This window comes from Podarcis vaucheri (genome assembly GCF_965113315.1).
Source record: "Podarcis vaucheri genome assembly, chromosome: 1".
Lineage (NCBI taxonomy): Eukaryota > Metazoa > Chordata > Lepidosauria > Squamata > Lacertidae > Podarcis > Podarcis vaucheri.
In genome coordinates, this window is record NC_138759.1 from 23,858,347 (window position 1) to 23,874,366 (window position 16,020).

The window sequence follows — 16,020 nt, forward strand, 5'->3', positions numbered from 1 at the left end:
TTCCACTCTTCAGGGTGCTTTACGGGTCTGTTTATTTATGTATGGGCTTTCTCTACTTTTTAACATTTGTTTGTGTTTTTATTTTAGCATATGATTATTTTAAAAGAGCAGCTAGCCAAGCAGAATGCAGAAACAGCTAATACTGTCAACCAGCTAAAAATGGACACAGAGTCTGAAAAAAGAAAAACATCGAAGCTAGAAGCTGAGAAGCTGGAAATGAGCAAGGAGCTAGAAGGCCAGAGAGAGAAATTGGATCAGTGTACATTTGCACTTAATGATTTGCACATGACTAAACAACACCTGGAAAACAAAATAAAAGAGCTAAAAGAACAGCTAAAAATATCCCAGCACTGTAGCTCCAAAAATAAGGAGGAAATAGTGGAATTAAAGAAAAATCTAACACAAAGAGAAGAAGAAATTTCTGTGCTCCAAAATAAGTTAAGCAAGATAAGTCCAGAATCTAACAGTGGAAGTCCAGAATCTAACAGTGGTTTTCACATCCAATCAGCCAAAGAAAGGGAAGCGGAAATTTCAAAGTTGAATGAGCAAATTTCAGAAAATAAACTAATAAATACAGACTTGGAGAAATGTATTTCAAAGCTTCAGATGGAAAAGGAAAAGCTTCAGATGACTTGTGAAGAACTGAAACAGCAGTTACAGGAAGCTAGTAGTGAGAAGAGTAAGATCGCTTTTGAAAAAGATACCACGGTGGAAGCTTTGAAACTAGAAAAAAGGCGGCTAGAAAATGAACTAAGCCAAACTGAAAGCCAATTGTTGGAACAGGCTCATAATTATGAGCAAACCATTGAGGAGCTGTCTAATGCACGTAACATGAATACCACGGTGTTACAGTTTGAACACGAACGCTTAGTTAAACTCAACCAAGAGAGAGACTTTGAGATAGCAGAACTCAAGAGAAGCATTGAACAGATGGAAGCTGACCATGAGGAAACCAAGGAGATGTTAACGACTAGCTTAGCCGGGCAAAAACAACTGACAGAGCTCATAAAAGAGAAAGAAGTGTTTGTTGAAAAATTTAAAACCAGGGCTTCTGAACTAGAGCAGCAGCATGAAGATTATATTAAGGACTCCAAAAGATTTGACATTTTAAAACAAAGTTTAGAAGAAAAGGAGAAAAGCCTTTCAACCATGAAAGAAGAGAACAATCATTTGAAAGAAGAAATTGAACGAGTGAAAGACCAGCAGAGTAGGTCGTCCTCTTTGGCTGAGCCCAAAACCCTAGATATTATCACTGAACTTGAAGCAGAAGTAACACAATTAACTGTGCATAAAAATAATCTTGAAGACGAGGTAAAACTTAACAAAATAACAGTTGAGGATCAGAATCAGAAAATGGCCCAACTTCAGCATTCCCTGCAGGAGTATAAAAAGGAGACTGAGGAGTCCAAATTTCAGTATGAACAAATGAGCATCACACACAAACAGGTGTGCTTGGAAAAGGATGAGGAAATCAAAAGCTTGCAGCGGACAATAGAACAAATTAAAAACCAGTTGCATAATCAGAGAACAGTCATTCAGCCAGATCCTCCTGATCTCTTTCAAGAAACCAAAGTGCAGACACTTAATGGTGAAAATGGAAATGAGAAGCATGACTTATCTAAAGCTGAAATTGAAAGGCTGGTGAAAGGCATCAAGGAGAGAGAAATGGAGATCAAACTTCTGAATGAAAAGAATGTCTTGCTAAGTAGACAAATTGATCAGCTATCCAAAGATGAAGTTGGCAAGCTCACACAAATCATCCAAGAGAAAAACTTAGAGATACAAGCTCTCCATGCAAGGGTTTCAGCTCCATCTTATGGGCAGGATATTATTTACCTTCAGCAGCAATTACAGGCCTATGCCATGGAAAGGGAGCAAGTGCTGGCAGTTCTTAGTGAAAAGACTAGGGAAAACAGTCAGTTAAGAACAGAATATCACAAGATGATGGACATTGTAGCAGCTAAGGAAGCAGCTCTGAAAAAGCTTCAGGAAGAAAATCAGAAACTAGCCAATGAATTTGAAAATAGCAGCCAAGATATGTCCCGAGAAACTATTAAGAACTTGTCCCGGATCATTCGAGAGAAAGATATTGAGATTGATGCTTTAAGTCAAAAATGCCAAACTTTATTGACCGTCCTCCAGACATCCAGCATGGATGGAGGCAATGAGTTAGGAGGGATTAACAGCAATCAGTTCGAGGAGCTTTTACAGGAACGTGATAATTTGAAACAGCAAGTGAAGAAAATGGAAGAGTGGAAGAAACAAGTAATGACCACAGTCCAAAATATGCAACATGAGTCTGCTCATCTCCAAGAGGAACTGCAAAGGCTTCAAACACAGATCTCCATGGATAATGAGAACAATTCTCAGCTGCAGATAGAGTATAATGGCTTGATTCAAGGCTATGAACAAAATGAGAGAAAGCTGAAAACATTTAGCCAAGAATTAGCACAAGTTCAGCATAGCATAGGAGAGCTGAACAACACCAGGGATTTTATTCTGGGGAAACTTGATATGGTAACACCTCCTCTGCCAGTAAAGTCTACCGCCGCTTCACAGTCATTGGAGACTTCCAGCAGTGCTGCTTCTCAGATGTTTACTAGCGACTCCAAACCACTAAATGAGGAACTGGAGCGCATGAGTAAAGCACTGGAAGAAAAAGATTCAACTATCCGAATTCTGCAGGAGAATAATCAGAGGCTGTCTGATTCTATGGCTGCATCCTCGGAGATGGAAAGAAAGGGTCAAGAGGGGTCTGAATTTGAGATAAAGCACTTGAAGGAGAAGTGTGATGTCCTGCAGAAGTCACTTAGGGAAAAAGACCTGCTAATAAAATCAAAAAGTGATCAGTTGCTTTCTCTCAGTGAAAACCTTAGTAATAAAGAGAACGAAAATGAACTGCTGAAGCAAGGTATAACTAACCTAAAGGAGAGAACTCTGATTTTAGAAATGGACATCCGTAAATTGAAAGAAGAAAATGATAGAATAGTGGCAAAATGCAAGGAGAAAGAAACCGAGTTCAGAGCGCTACAGGAGACTAACCTGCAGTTCTCAATGATGTTGAAGGAGAAGGAATTTGAGTCTAGTTCCATGAAGGAGAAGGCTTTCACGTTTGAAAAACTGTTGAAAGAGAAAGAGCAGGTACGTGATGAGTTGAATTTTTGCTTCTTTTGTTCAAGGTCAAAGGGAGAAAGGTGTGATGGCTATTAAGTCATGCAATGCTTATTTTTGTTATCTGGCGCAGGGTCCCAATTGCATATGCAGAATTCCAGGAAGGATGTCAATAGGTTTCTAGACATTCTTGCTTGAGAAATGTCTATACTTTTGCAGAGGCTGAAAACTAAGGAACATGTTCAGGTCTCCTGAGGAAAAGACCAGTATCAGTTTTTAAATGTCCATATATTTTAGAATGTCAAGTTTGTAAATGAGGAAGAAGCAAATTCTAGTCAACATCTGATTTGCAATGCAATCTTATGCAAGCGTACTCAGATGTAAGTCAGCAGTGTTCAGTAGGGGCTTGTGCATAGATAAGTATTTGTGGGGTTCCCAGCCTTAGTTTAATTCTCAAATTTATTACTGTACATCCACATTTATATCCTTTCAAGTCCCCTGGCACATTGCTGCACCTTTAACATTAAAAGATGATAGATCTTTAAAATGCAATAACCTCTCTTTATTTTTATTTTTGGAAGGGGAAAGCAGGAGAGCTGAACCAGCTGTTAAATGAAGCAAAATCAATGCAGGAGAAGGCTGTTGCCTTTCAGCAAGAGAGAGATAAAGTCATGTTAGCACTGAAGCAGAAACAAATGGAGACTAGTGCCCTACAGAATGAGGTATGCAAGAGTTGCCAACCTTTGGGGGCTTGTGGGCATATTTGCAAACTGAACAAACTCTCAGGGATGTCACACCCACCCCTAATCCAAGTACACACAACAACCTGGTCTGCAGGTTGCAATATAATGCTCCTTGCAGGGTTAATTGGGGGTGAGGAGGCAGGGGACTCTGGGTACCAGGGAAAGTCTCTGTAGAAACATGTGGCACCATCAAAGGATGAAAATTGAGTGAATGAAAGAGTGGGTAGCTGAGGGTGAATAAGAAAAACTGAAGCAATGTGCCCTCAATTAATTATACAGATACAGCATTTACGTGATAAGGAGCAGCGTCTGAATCAAGAATTGGAGAGATTGCGCAATCACCTTTTAGAAAGGGAAGACACTTCCACACGGGAAGCTTTAGCAGCTGAGGATCGGGAATCTAAGCTTAAAAAGAAAGTCCAGGTTTTGGAAGAGAAGCTGCAGTTTTCATCAACTGCAGTGGAGAATGCCAGGTAATAACTTTGTTTCCTTTAGCCTTTACCCAGAATCCTAGTCAGCAGCTAGTTTTGTTGAAATGTTTGGTCCAGACATCCTATTGAGATGGGCGGTGATGTGAGAACACCCTTGTATGGTTTTGTCCAGAAGTCCTACTGGCACTTGTGTCTCTTCCTTTGCTCTCTTTCAGAAAGTACCGTATTTTTCGCTCTATAACACGCACCCGACCATAACACGCACGTAGTTTTTAGAGGAGGAAAATCCGTAGGCATGCCACCTGTAGGCATTCCCTCCATAACACGCACAGACATTTCCCCTTACTTTTTAGGAGGAAAAAAGTGAGTGTTATGGTGCAAAAGATACGGTAATTAAAGTGTCAGTATACTACAGCCATCATGCTCAGACTTTGAACTGCAACACAGGGCCCGCTCGTACATTTTTATCATTCTTATTGTTCCCTCCTTTCTGCCTGCCTTCCCTCCTTCTCTAAAGGCAAAAGGGAATGCTGGTGGTTTCACTTGTTTAACCTGCCCAGAATAAGTTATAATTAGGTTAATGTCTGAAAGGGGGGGTGTGGTTTGCGAGGGAATTTGAACCAGGGTTGGGTGAAAGTCCTGAAATTTTCAACTAGATCAGGGGTAGTCCTACCACCCACGAATGCATCTTTCTTGATGGTAAAATTTCCTTACCGCCCACCAGTGCTTGATGGAAGGAGGATTCAGCTTGTGCCCTAGAACCGCCTACCGCCCACCTAGATTCCTAAAACGCCCACTAGTGGGCGGTAGGGACCAGGTTGACAACCCCTGAACTAGATGGTGCATCAATAATAGGATAAGTCATATCTTAACACATGGTAGAGAGAGGTGTTTTATTCTTTAGGGTGGGAGCTGAAGGGCCTTGTTTGATCTATACATGCGGTAAAGCACAAGAAAGGCTTTAAGTGCTGGAGGCTTTCAGATTAGACAGAGAACATGAAAGAGGTTTTATAAAATGGTGTCAAGAAAATAGAGAGCAAAAGGGGATTTTCCTTCATAACACTGGAACTTGCGGCCTGACAATGAAAGTGATTGGCTGATGGATCAAAGAAAGCAACAGATCTCATTTATGGAATACAGTGGTACCTCGGGTTAAGAACGTAATTCGTTCCAGAGGTCCGCTCTTAACCTGAAACTGTTCTTAACCTGAAGCACCACTTTAGCTAATGGGGCCTCCCACTGCTGCTGCGCCTCCGGAGCACAATTTCTGTTCTCATCCTGAAGCAAAGTTCTTAACCTGAAGCACTATTTCTGGGTTAGCGGAGTCTGTAACCTGAAGCGTATGTAACCCGAGGTACCACTGTACTTGCCGATGGTCACTGGCTAGATGATTTGAAAAAGAGCTAAGTGGAACCTCCATCTTAAGAGGGGAATCGCGTCTGACTGCCTGTTGTTGAGGAGCGTTGTCCCCATACCTGGAAGTTCTCAGCTGGCCACTGAAAGAGGCAGGATGCTAGCCTTTAATGTCCCTCTTGGTTTGATGCAGCTGAGCTGTTACAGACTTCTCAACTTCCTCGTTCAAATGGCAGAAACATACAAGTGGGGAAGCACTTGCTTTCTCACTGGCCCTTTAACATTTTTGTACCTTTATTTGTATTTTCCATAAAGTTTACAATCAAAACAATCCAAGAAAAGAAAAAAACATCTAACTGAAAATACACTTTCTTCTTTAGAGGCCAGCTTAGTATCTCGTATAATTTATTTAATAAAAGGTAAAGGGACCCCTGACCATTAGGTCCAGTCATGGCCGACTCTGGGGTTGCGGCACTCATCTTGCTTTATTGGCCGAGGGAGCCGGCGTACAGCCAGCATGACTAAGCCGCTTCTGGAGAACCAGAGCAGCACACGGAAATGCCGTTTACCTTCCCGACGGAGCGGTACCTATTTATCTACTTGCACTTTGACGTGCTTTCGAACTGCTAGGTTGGCAGGAGCAGGGACCGAGCAACGGGAGCTCACTCCGTCGCAGGGATTCGAACTGCCAACCTTCTGATCGGCAAGTCCTAGGCTCTGTGGTTTAACCCACAGCGCCACCCACGTCCCATCATTTATTTAATATCTGCCTATAAAAACTGGCATTTCTGTTGCGTGTGTCACTTTAATCCCTCTTTTCCCCTGAGTTATATTAAGTCTGAAGAGAATGAAATACCTATATATAACTAGAATTGCTTCCAGAAGAGAGTAGTTTCAACCAAATTTGATTAACTTTTTAAAACCTTTTTTGAAAGATAGAAGAAAAGTGTAAACTCTTCTTCCTGCAAAGAATATCTGCAGGAACTGATTTCATGTTTATATTTTGAAGCCGAGGTGACAACTGCCAGATATCCAGACCCCTGAAAGATCCAGGGGCAGCAGAAGATAAGGTTTTTTGGTGTGTGTTTTTAAAATAACCTGGTTGATTTTACATATTTTACTTCAAGCCACCAGGCTAGCATGCAGGTGGAATCCTTGCAAGAACAGCTGAACTTTGTTACCAGGCAAAGAGATGAAACTGTCATGCAGCTAACAATTTCTCAGGACCAAGTGAAACAGTATGCTGTGTCCCTGGCCAACCTGCAGATGGTGCTAGAGCAGTTTCAGCAAGGTAAGTTAACTCCTCCAGAAATAAGAGTGCATTCATACTAGCTTATTTAAAAAATATACTTAATAGTATTTTGGTGATAAAACTGAGATATTCTCCCAGATATCTGCTCTTCATAATTAGGTTTCTGTTTTTTTAAACACACACACACACACACACACATATATATGTATAAAAGTAAAAGTGTACATATTTTATTTTTAGAAGAGAAAGCTATGTATTCAGCTGAGCTACAGAAACACCAAAGGCAGACGGAAGAATGGAAGAAAAAAGTAGAGCAACTAGAAGATAAAGTAGTTTCGTTGCAGGTAATGTTGAAATGGTTCTATAATACAGCCTCATTTCTTTTAACTGGCATGGCAAACAACCACAGCAGCAGATGGGAAAGGGTGGAAGGCAGCAGAAATAAGATACTAGATTATTGCTATAGAAAGGTATGAGGAAATATTGGGGGAAAGGATTTGAGAGAGGAATAGAATCTGCCTGATCATGTCGTTAAATATTTTCTGCAAGCCAAGACCAACCAAAATTCTTCCCATAGGTGAGGAACATGATTTTTGCAAAGGTGTATGCCTTGAGAGTTTGCAAATAGGTGGTAGACCTGCAGTAAATCAAACTGCAGTCACAATTTTATATAAATCAAGGGTCAGCCCTGCCATGCAGTGAGGTGAAGTGAACTATTTAAGGCCATCCCAGCAGCTGTAGAATACAAGACCCAGAAATTACGTTCTGCTCTATTAATCACATATAGCAAGAATTCACCCATTTTGGTGGCATCACTCAAGGAATATAATGCTTAAAGAAAACTTTAAAAAGTTTGACCTAAGTTATACTAGTATGTATGTGTTTAATCCATTTGGCTAGCCTGATTTTAGACTCTGTTGTGCTGTATTGATAGCATAGTTATTGCAGTATATGGTTGCTATGAATGATCTACCTCATCTCACAGGAAAACCTGGAGGAAGCAAACGCAGCATTAGAATCCGCATCAAGGCTAGCAGAGCAGCTGGATCTTAAAGAGGATCAAATTGAGGACCTTAAAAAACAAGGTAACAGAACTTGGACGCAATGCACCCAAACCGGAAGAGATCTGTGTTGGCCTATAAGAAAAAATTATATAATCCATTTTGGTGGCAGTGCCTTTTACTAGGCCGACAAAAATGTCACAAAACAGTGTGCAAGCTTTCGAGACCTCCAGAATTATTCAAACAGGAGGCCTTGGTGCAAACTGAAGCCTGCATAACACCTAGCAGAGCCTCATTTGAATGTCTGCTTCCTTCTCTCACATTCCATTAACACTGCAGCTCCACCGGTGCATTGGACTGTTCTGCATGCAATGGAGCTTCTTCATCTTTCATCCCCTTCAACCTCCCTTGCACCCGCAAAATCAACTCTAGAGGGTATGGGGGGCCCTCAGGAGCAGATTTGGGATGGGAGGAAAGGAAATGTCAATCTTGTACCAGTGGAACCCCATTGGATGCAGCCCTTAGACTTTTGCCAAATGCAGACAAGTGGTTTCACCCCCCTCCTCACCAGCTTTTATTCTGCATCTCTGGAGATACTAAAGCCAGCTGCTTACCGGGTCTCTCTCGGTTGTAAGGTAAAACACACAGGTTCCTGGGCAGGTGGGAGAAAGAACAAATACAAGCTAGGCAAAAGTAGATCAATTTTGGGTGGTGTACTAGATGGTGGGGGGCTGGGGAACAATAGAAGCCAGATTGAGTAGGTTTACCCAGCAGTTGGAGTTCCAAATGCAGCTCTATATCATATAGATATACATATACATAATAAAAAATTCCTTCCAGTAGCACCTTAGAGACCAACTATGGTAAGTTTGTTATTGGTATGAGCTTTCGTGTGCATGCACACTTATCTGAAGAAAGCTCATACCAATAACAAACTTAGTTGGTCTCTAAGGTGCTACTGGAAGGAATCTTTTTTATTTTGTTTCAACTACGGCACACCAACACGGCTACCTACCTGTAATTATATACATATACATACACATATACTTATACATGTAAATAGACATATACGTATGTAGCCATTTTTGTGTGCACCCGAACATAAATGTTACTCTGAACTACTCAACAGAAAAGTTTGCCAGAAATTCAACAATATTGCAAGGGTGAACTTTTAGCTAGTTGGTGATTCAATCTAGGAAAACACCAGTGGCGTTCCAGTTTTCCACTGCAGCCTCCTGTGCCCCCTAGAAATCTGCTTTTGCAGGCCAAGGGTGCCTCTGAAATGACATGGGATTGAGACCCCAGGAGTTGGAATGGTAGGCAGCATGGAGAACACTGCACAAAGGAAGTGCCTTTTCCAATCACACATGGCTTTGGATCTATATTATCCTATATTCCTCATGTTAAGAGATTTCAAAGTTCCCACTTTTAAATCAGTCATGTAACTAAATTGCAAGTGGTTCAACTAATACCTGCCTAGAAGGTGGAAGGTTCCCCAATGGGACCAACATTCCCAGAGAGAAAAAAGTGCCCTTGTCAGAATGAGCATACTGGAGGAATGTGTAATTGTAGAGAAGGGATGGTGAACTGCTGCCTTGGGGTATTCACATGCTGTGTTGTGTGTCTGAACAGAGACTGACGACCTGCCATGACGTCACCTGATTTGCGGTCTCTGGTTTGGCTCTCGTTTTTCCAGTTTCCCTGGATGGGCGGGGTATAAATAATAAATTATTATATATTTCCTTAGCTATATTCACTTGAACATGTGCAGTCCCTGATAACAACAGTGGACTATATTCCAGAGATGTCATACTTGTCTTGGCCAAACAGCAGTGGAATATCATGGGCCTTTTTTTGAACGAACCATGTGCAGAATCGAAATAGGAGATATATGGGGAGAATAATAAATGGCCTACCTTACAGAGTTGCAAATATTACTGAGCTAATATGCACAAAAATGTTTTCAACATCTTAAAGCCTAGTGTAGAAGCCATTTCATGGTTCACTGCCTTGCCAAAGAAGGGCAGTGCCAAAGAATGCTCCAACTACCGCACAATTGCACTCATTTCACACACTAGCAAGGTTATGCTTAAAATTCTACAAGGAAGGCTTAAGCAGTATGTGGACCGAGAACTCCCAGAAGTGCAAGCTGGATTTAGAAGAGGCAGAGGAACCAGAGACCAAATTGCAAATATGCACTGGATTATGGAGAAAGCTAGAGAGTTCCAGAAAAACATCTACTTTGCTTCATTGACTATGCAAAAGCCTTTGACTGTGTCGACCACAGCAAACTATGGCAAGTTCTTAAAGAAATGGGAGTGCCTGATCACCTCATCTGTCTCCTGAGAAATCTCTATGTGGGACAAGAAGCTACAGTTAGAACTGGATATGGAACAACTGATTGGTTCAAAATTGGGAAAGGAGTACAACAAGACTGTATATTGTCTCCCTGTTTATTTAATGTTTATGCAGAATTCATCATGCGAAAGGCTGGGCTGGATGAATCCCAAGCCAGAATTAAGATTGGCGGAAGAAATATCAAAAACCTCACATATGCAGATAACACAACCTTGATGGCAGAAAGTGAGGAGGAATTAAAGAATCTTTTAATGAGGGTGAAAGAGGAGAGCGCAAAATATGGTCTGAAGCTCAACATCAAAAAAACTAAGATCATGGCCACTGGTTCCATCACCTCTTGGCAAATAGAAGGGAAAGAAATTGAGGCAGTGAGAGATTTTACTTTCTTGGGCTCCATGATCACTGCAGATGGTGACAGCAGCCACGAAATTAAAAGATGCCTGCTTCTTGGGAGAAAAGCAATGACAAACCTAGACAGCATCTTAAAAAGCAGAGACATCACCTTTGCCAACAAAGGTCTGTATAGTTAAAGCCATGGTTTTTCCAGTAGTGATGTATGGAAGTGAGAACTGGACCATAAAGAAGGCTGATCGCCGAAGAATTGATGCTTTTGAATCATGGACTGCAAGAAGATCAAACCTATCCATTCTGAAGGAAATCAGCCCTGAGTGCTCACTGGAAGGACAGATCGTGAAGCTGAGGCTCCAATACTTTGGCCACCTCATGAGAAGAGAAGACTCCCTGGAAAAGACCCTGATGTTGGGAAAGATTGGGGGCACAAGGAGAAGGGGACGGCAGAGGATGAGATGGTTGGACAGTGCTCTTGAAGCTACCAACTTGAGTTTGACCAAACTGCAGGAGGCAGTGGAAGACAGGAGTGCCTGGCGTGCTCTGGCCCATGGGGTCACAAAGAGTCGGACACAACTAAACAACAACAACAGAAGCTCTTTTGGCATATAAGCTATATATGTGTGTTTTGTTGTTGTTTGGTTGTTTAGTTGTGTGTATGTGTGTGCTATGTTACTAAGTAGTGTGGAGCCACAGTGAAGGTAAATGCTGTTTTTCCCTGGAGAGGGCTCATGAATTCGCTTTTCCAAAAACAATTAGAGTCTCTGATTTGCTTACAAATTCACTCACGTGCCAACAATAATGTAAATTGTAAAATTAAGGTGCCCTCCTTCCCTGCTGTGCCTTGTACGCATAAATCCAATCTACAGAATCTCATGTTGGGTTTGCTTACAATGTAAGCTTCCTTGGCCGGGGGTGGGGTGGGGGCGGTAAGAACGCCAAAGTTTTGATTAAATGTTTTTGTAATGTATTTTCTTTAACACTCAACTTGGCCAGACAGTAGAAGGATTTGCCAGGAGAAACCTTTTTTCTTTCTTTTTTAACAAAGAAAGCGGTAATTGTTTTTGCCTTGTGACAGAATTTGAAATGAAATATAAGCCAGTTTAAGATTAATGGTTTCTTGATAGGACAGGCCAATGGTATTAATAGGGACTTCTTTTTTAGCAAAACATAATTAAGGCTCTTTTGTGGGAAAATTATTTGTAACTTAGTTGTGCCTTAATAGACCCTTCTCATAATAGGTGCTGGAGAATATAATCAGCCAATCCAAACATACTGCCAAACCCTATGGATCCTTCATCATGCAAATCTATAATTGTGTCTCCCTTCTGGCCTTTGATGCTTTCATGTTATGGGGAGTTACCTTTTTCTTTTAACGTGATGCTCCATTAACCATTGGATTTGCAAAAATAGTCCTTGGAGTTCTGTCAGGTCCCTGTGGCCTGCTCTTTTGAATGTCTCTGAGTAACAAGGCACGATCTAAGGGTAGCAGCACTTGTGCACATTTCTGGAGACTGGTCCACGCAAGGTAGTCCCCATGCAAATCACATCAGTCCTGTGAGCAAGGCTGTGCAAAAATGCTGCTGCTAACAGTATCTGTTAAGCTGGGTGAGAGTGTTAAGCAATTGATCTTCGTTTCAGTTTTAAAGGTAAAGGGTCCCCTGACCATTAGGTCCAGTCGTGACCGACTCTGGGGTTGCGGTGCTCATCTCGCTTTATTGGCCAAGGGAGTCGGCATACAGCTTTCGGGTCATGTGGCCAGCATGACTAAGCCGCTTCTGGCGAACCAGAGCAGCACACGAAAACGCCGTTTACCTTCCCGCCGGAGCGGTACCTATTTATCTACTTGCACTTTGAGGTGCTTTCAAACTGCTAGGTTGGCAGGAGCAGGGACCGAGCAACGGGAGCTCACCCCATCACAGGGATTCGAACCGCTGACCTTCCGATCGGCAAGTCCTAGACTCTGTGGTTTAACCAACAGCGCCACCCGCATCCCATCATTTATGTTATTCTTGATGGCTCAGGGCTGATGACCTTTGCAGATGCTCCAAATTTTATATTTTTAATCAGTGTTGAGATGGTTGAGATGCTGAATTTGGATTGTCTTCAGGAGAGAATATCCTCCAGGTCACACCAGTCTTCTCTCTGCTGCATTGTCTGGTTGTTTTCTTTGTTCTTTGTTGGGGGGGGGGCTGGGAGAAAAATGTAACTGTAATTTTTAAAGACTTTTTAAAATCATGCTTCCCAGTTAGGCAAGGAATCTCAAAAGATATAAAAGCTCTTAGAGGATTCCCCTTATGTTTGAAGTTTTTTTTTAACAGACTAAAAGACTTCACCTTCCTCATCTTTTGAGGGTGTAAAGAAATTTGGCCATGGCAAATCAGCCGCCACATTGCAATAAAACTATTATATTTACCCCTTGATTATATAAACATTGCCCTAAATTCCAGCTGTGTGACTGCAGTCTGGATTTTTATAGCTGAAGTAGGATAATGTCACTGCATCCTGCAACCAAATATCAAAGTGCTCCATGTTTATTCCCCCTTTTTACCTTTTGAAATGCCCTGTTGCAGTTGGCACACACAACGTCTTGCTGTAATCAGATAGTGAACTAAATTGACTGGCTGGTCAAATATTCAGTGAAATAACTTTGTCGGTAGCAGCTTTTTTTATACCATTATGATGCCATTTGTTAACAAGGGCAGGAATGAAGATTGTGCCCTAGCCCTGCAGCAACTGGGGGCAAATACTGACAAAACAGTTCCTATGATCCATTTGCTATATACCAGCAGACATCTTCCAACAGGAACCCAAAGAGTCACCCATGGTAAATGTTGCTGCCTAGTACTACACATCACTCCATCTTACTGCAGGGATCTGCAAGGAATAGATTGAGTAGCTTTTGAAAGAACTGAAAGTATCGTTTGAATTAAAATACACCAAGCCCTTCTCCAAGCAGGTCATTAAATTATGTAGAGTCGGGCGAAGCCAAAACACTTTTGTGCTGATAAACTTAAAAGTTCTAAACATACAACACGATTATCTGCCTGAGCAATGAACCAAATCTTTTGATCAGTCCAATATCCAGGTGCTGTTCTGTATCCATATAGTAGGAGGAGACCCCTGTTAATTTAAGTTTAGAATTCAAAAGCCACAAGAAGAGTGTCGCCCATTAACCTTCGAGGCTGAATAACTATGTGTATAATAACTAGTTCCCAGCATCTCCTATCTTTATCATTCTTTTGTCAGACCTTGCATTACCCTAATGTGAATGAGAAATAGGACACTGGGAAGCATTATGCAGATAAGCACTGAGGATTCTCCATGGTGCTACTGTGTTCTGTAAGAAAGTAAAAGGTCTTCAGTCTAAAGGGAGGCAAAGAATCTGAATGTTTCGTTCTTTGTAAATTTGTTCCTTCCAGAGAAAAGTAAAGCACTGCATTGGGCACGGGCAAAACTACCCCATTGATGATGGAAGAAGACAGCACAGCAATAGGGGAAGGGGAAATTCTCTTCCTAATCTGCCTGTCAGCAGCTGCCATCTGCCAGAAGGGAAGAGCATTATTTATTTGGACGCTTCTATCCTTCTTAGCATTCTTGGTCAGTTTGAGTTGAACAGGAACTAGAACTAGGTTTGACTATGCTTGTAGCAGTGGCTTCAGATGGATGAGAGGGCTGGGGATAGAAGAATTCTGCATCTCTTACTTTTCACTCTAGCATTCTTCCTTTTTTTAATGGCTGTCAATGTAGTAGGTAGAAGAAGTTGCAGATGGAGACCATCTTTACCATTTGTGGAATGAAGGGGGGTAAGGATTGGGGAGGGTTGAAGAATTTTTTTCCGGGTAGCTAACTTAGCAGTAATAGTCAACATTTTGGGAATTGTGCCACAAGGAGAGTCATACAGACAAGAGAGAATGTCTGCAGAAGGAAGGATGGAGAACAAAGTAGATCAGGACCTCTTGGTAGATCTCTCAGTGATTTGATAGATTAGTAAGGATTTCTGACTCTCAGTTGTTTAGCAGTTGGGAACTGCAGGCACATTTCCCTCTTTAAATAACGATGCTGAAATGAAGAAAACTAGGGGTAACCAGGAGCAGACTTTTATGTGAAAGGAAGGACTATGAGCTCAGTTCAGTCTGGGTACCGAAAACAAATTCCTATGCTCAGAATGTTCTTGGGGGCACTGTGTTCTAATTCTGTGTCTCTTGTACCTGGCTTTGCCTGCTAGATCTTGAGTTTCTGTTAAAAAAAAGAGGATATTTTACAGGCCTAAAGTCTGCCTACCCCTGCTCTAATGCACACTAACAGTATGAATTCAGGGTGGCGGTGTGTATTGAGTTGGGTTGGGGATGGGATTGGAGCTCTCCTTCCCTCCCCCCAAACCATCAGACATGACGAATGCTAGTATAAAAAAAATGAGACTGAATTAAAAAGATCTTATTTGTACAAGAAAACATATAATGTCCTGTTGAACAGTGGCCAGATACATTCCCAGACACAGATTTGTTGGCCCAAGCTGCTGAAGGCTTTTTAAATGGATTGTTTTGGCAGGACAAATTATATTAATGGAAAAACATAAGAAAGACCAGATGCAGGTTTTTGAATTTCCATAAATGGTTAACAGATTACAGGAGAACACTGTAAATATCTCGTCTACAGAAGCCCATGCTGAATGTTGGCTCTATTCTGTCCTGCATCATATTATATTCAGAAACAGATATTATGGCAAAATTAGCCAGTAGTGGAGAAAAGGTGCTTGGAGTTCACAGCTAAGGCGGGGATTCAGCCTAGCAATTAATCGTAGATGTATAATATCAAACTGAATACTGTATTATATCATTTATAAAAGCAATAATTTATCAATACATCTTTTTCTTTTTCTTTTGTTTCATTTATATTCATCCTTCCTTCCAAACAGCTTGAGGTACTGGGCATGATTCTCCCACCTCCTTTTATTGTCGCAGCATCCCTGTGATGTAGGTTGGGCTGAAAGATAGAAGGTGGTCCAGGTCATTCACTGAGGTCTTCATAGCCAAATACAGATTTAAACTTGAATCTCTGCAGTCCTAGTCTGATACACTAGTCTGGTTTTACTTTTGTAGTTTTATTTATATCAAAGAAAAGACAGAGGGGTGATTGAATACTTCATTTCCATCTGACTATACTAACATTAGCTAAAATTGGCCTTGCCTATTTTTTTATTCTTTAATTGCACATCCGGTGGGTAGTATCCAAGTAACTCATTCCATCAGCACAAGAATTTCCACTTGTGTAACAGAACTTGCCCTCATGCTCCCTAAAACTGTTCTGGGGTTTCTCACAACCTTCCAGAGCGGGTTTGGGGAGGATACAGTTTGCATGTGAAGGTGGGGGAGTTCCATTGCGCAAGCAGACATTGTTGGGGTGAGTTAGTTGGGACACCA

The 16,020-nt window shown here is 41.5% G+C and overlaps 1 protein-coding gene across 1 annotated transcript in view; it reads left to right on the forward strand.

Moving 5' to 3' along the window:
* Positions 1-16,020, forward strand: part of TRIP11 (thyroid hormone receptor interactor 11) — a 37,342-nt gene that overhangs the window by 13,399 nt on the left and 7,923 nt on the right. The window contains exons 10-15 of the mRNA XM_082231983.1: positions 88-3,141; positions 3,693-3,833; positions 4,134-4,327; positions 6,766-6,929; positions 7,131-7,234; positions 7,876-7,975. Coding sequence (XP_082088109.1) covers positions 88-3,141; positions 3,693-3,833; positions 4,134-4,327; positions 6,766-6,929; positions 7,131-7,234; positions 7,876-7,975 — 3,757 coding nt within the window. The remainder of the gene's footprint in view (positions 1-87; positions 3,142-3,692; positions 3,834-4,133; positions 4,328-6,765; positions 6,930-7,130; positions 7,235-7,875; positions 7,976-16,020) is intronic.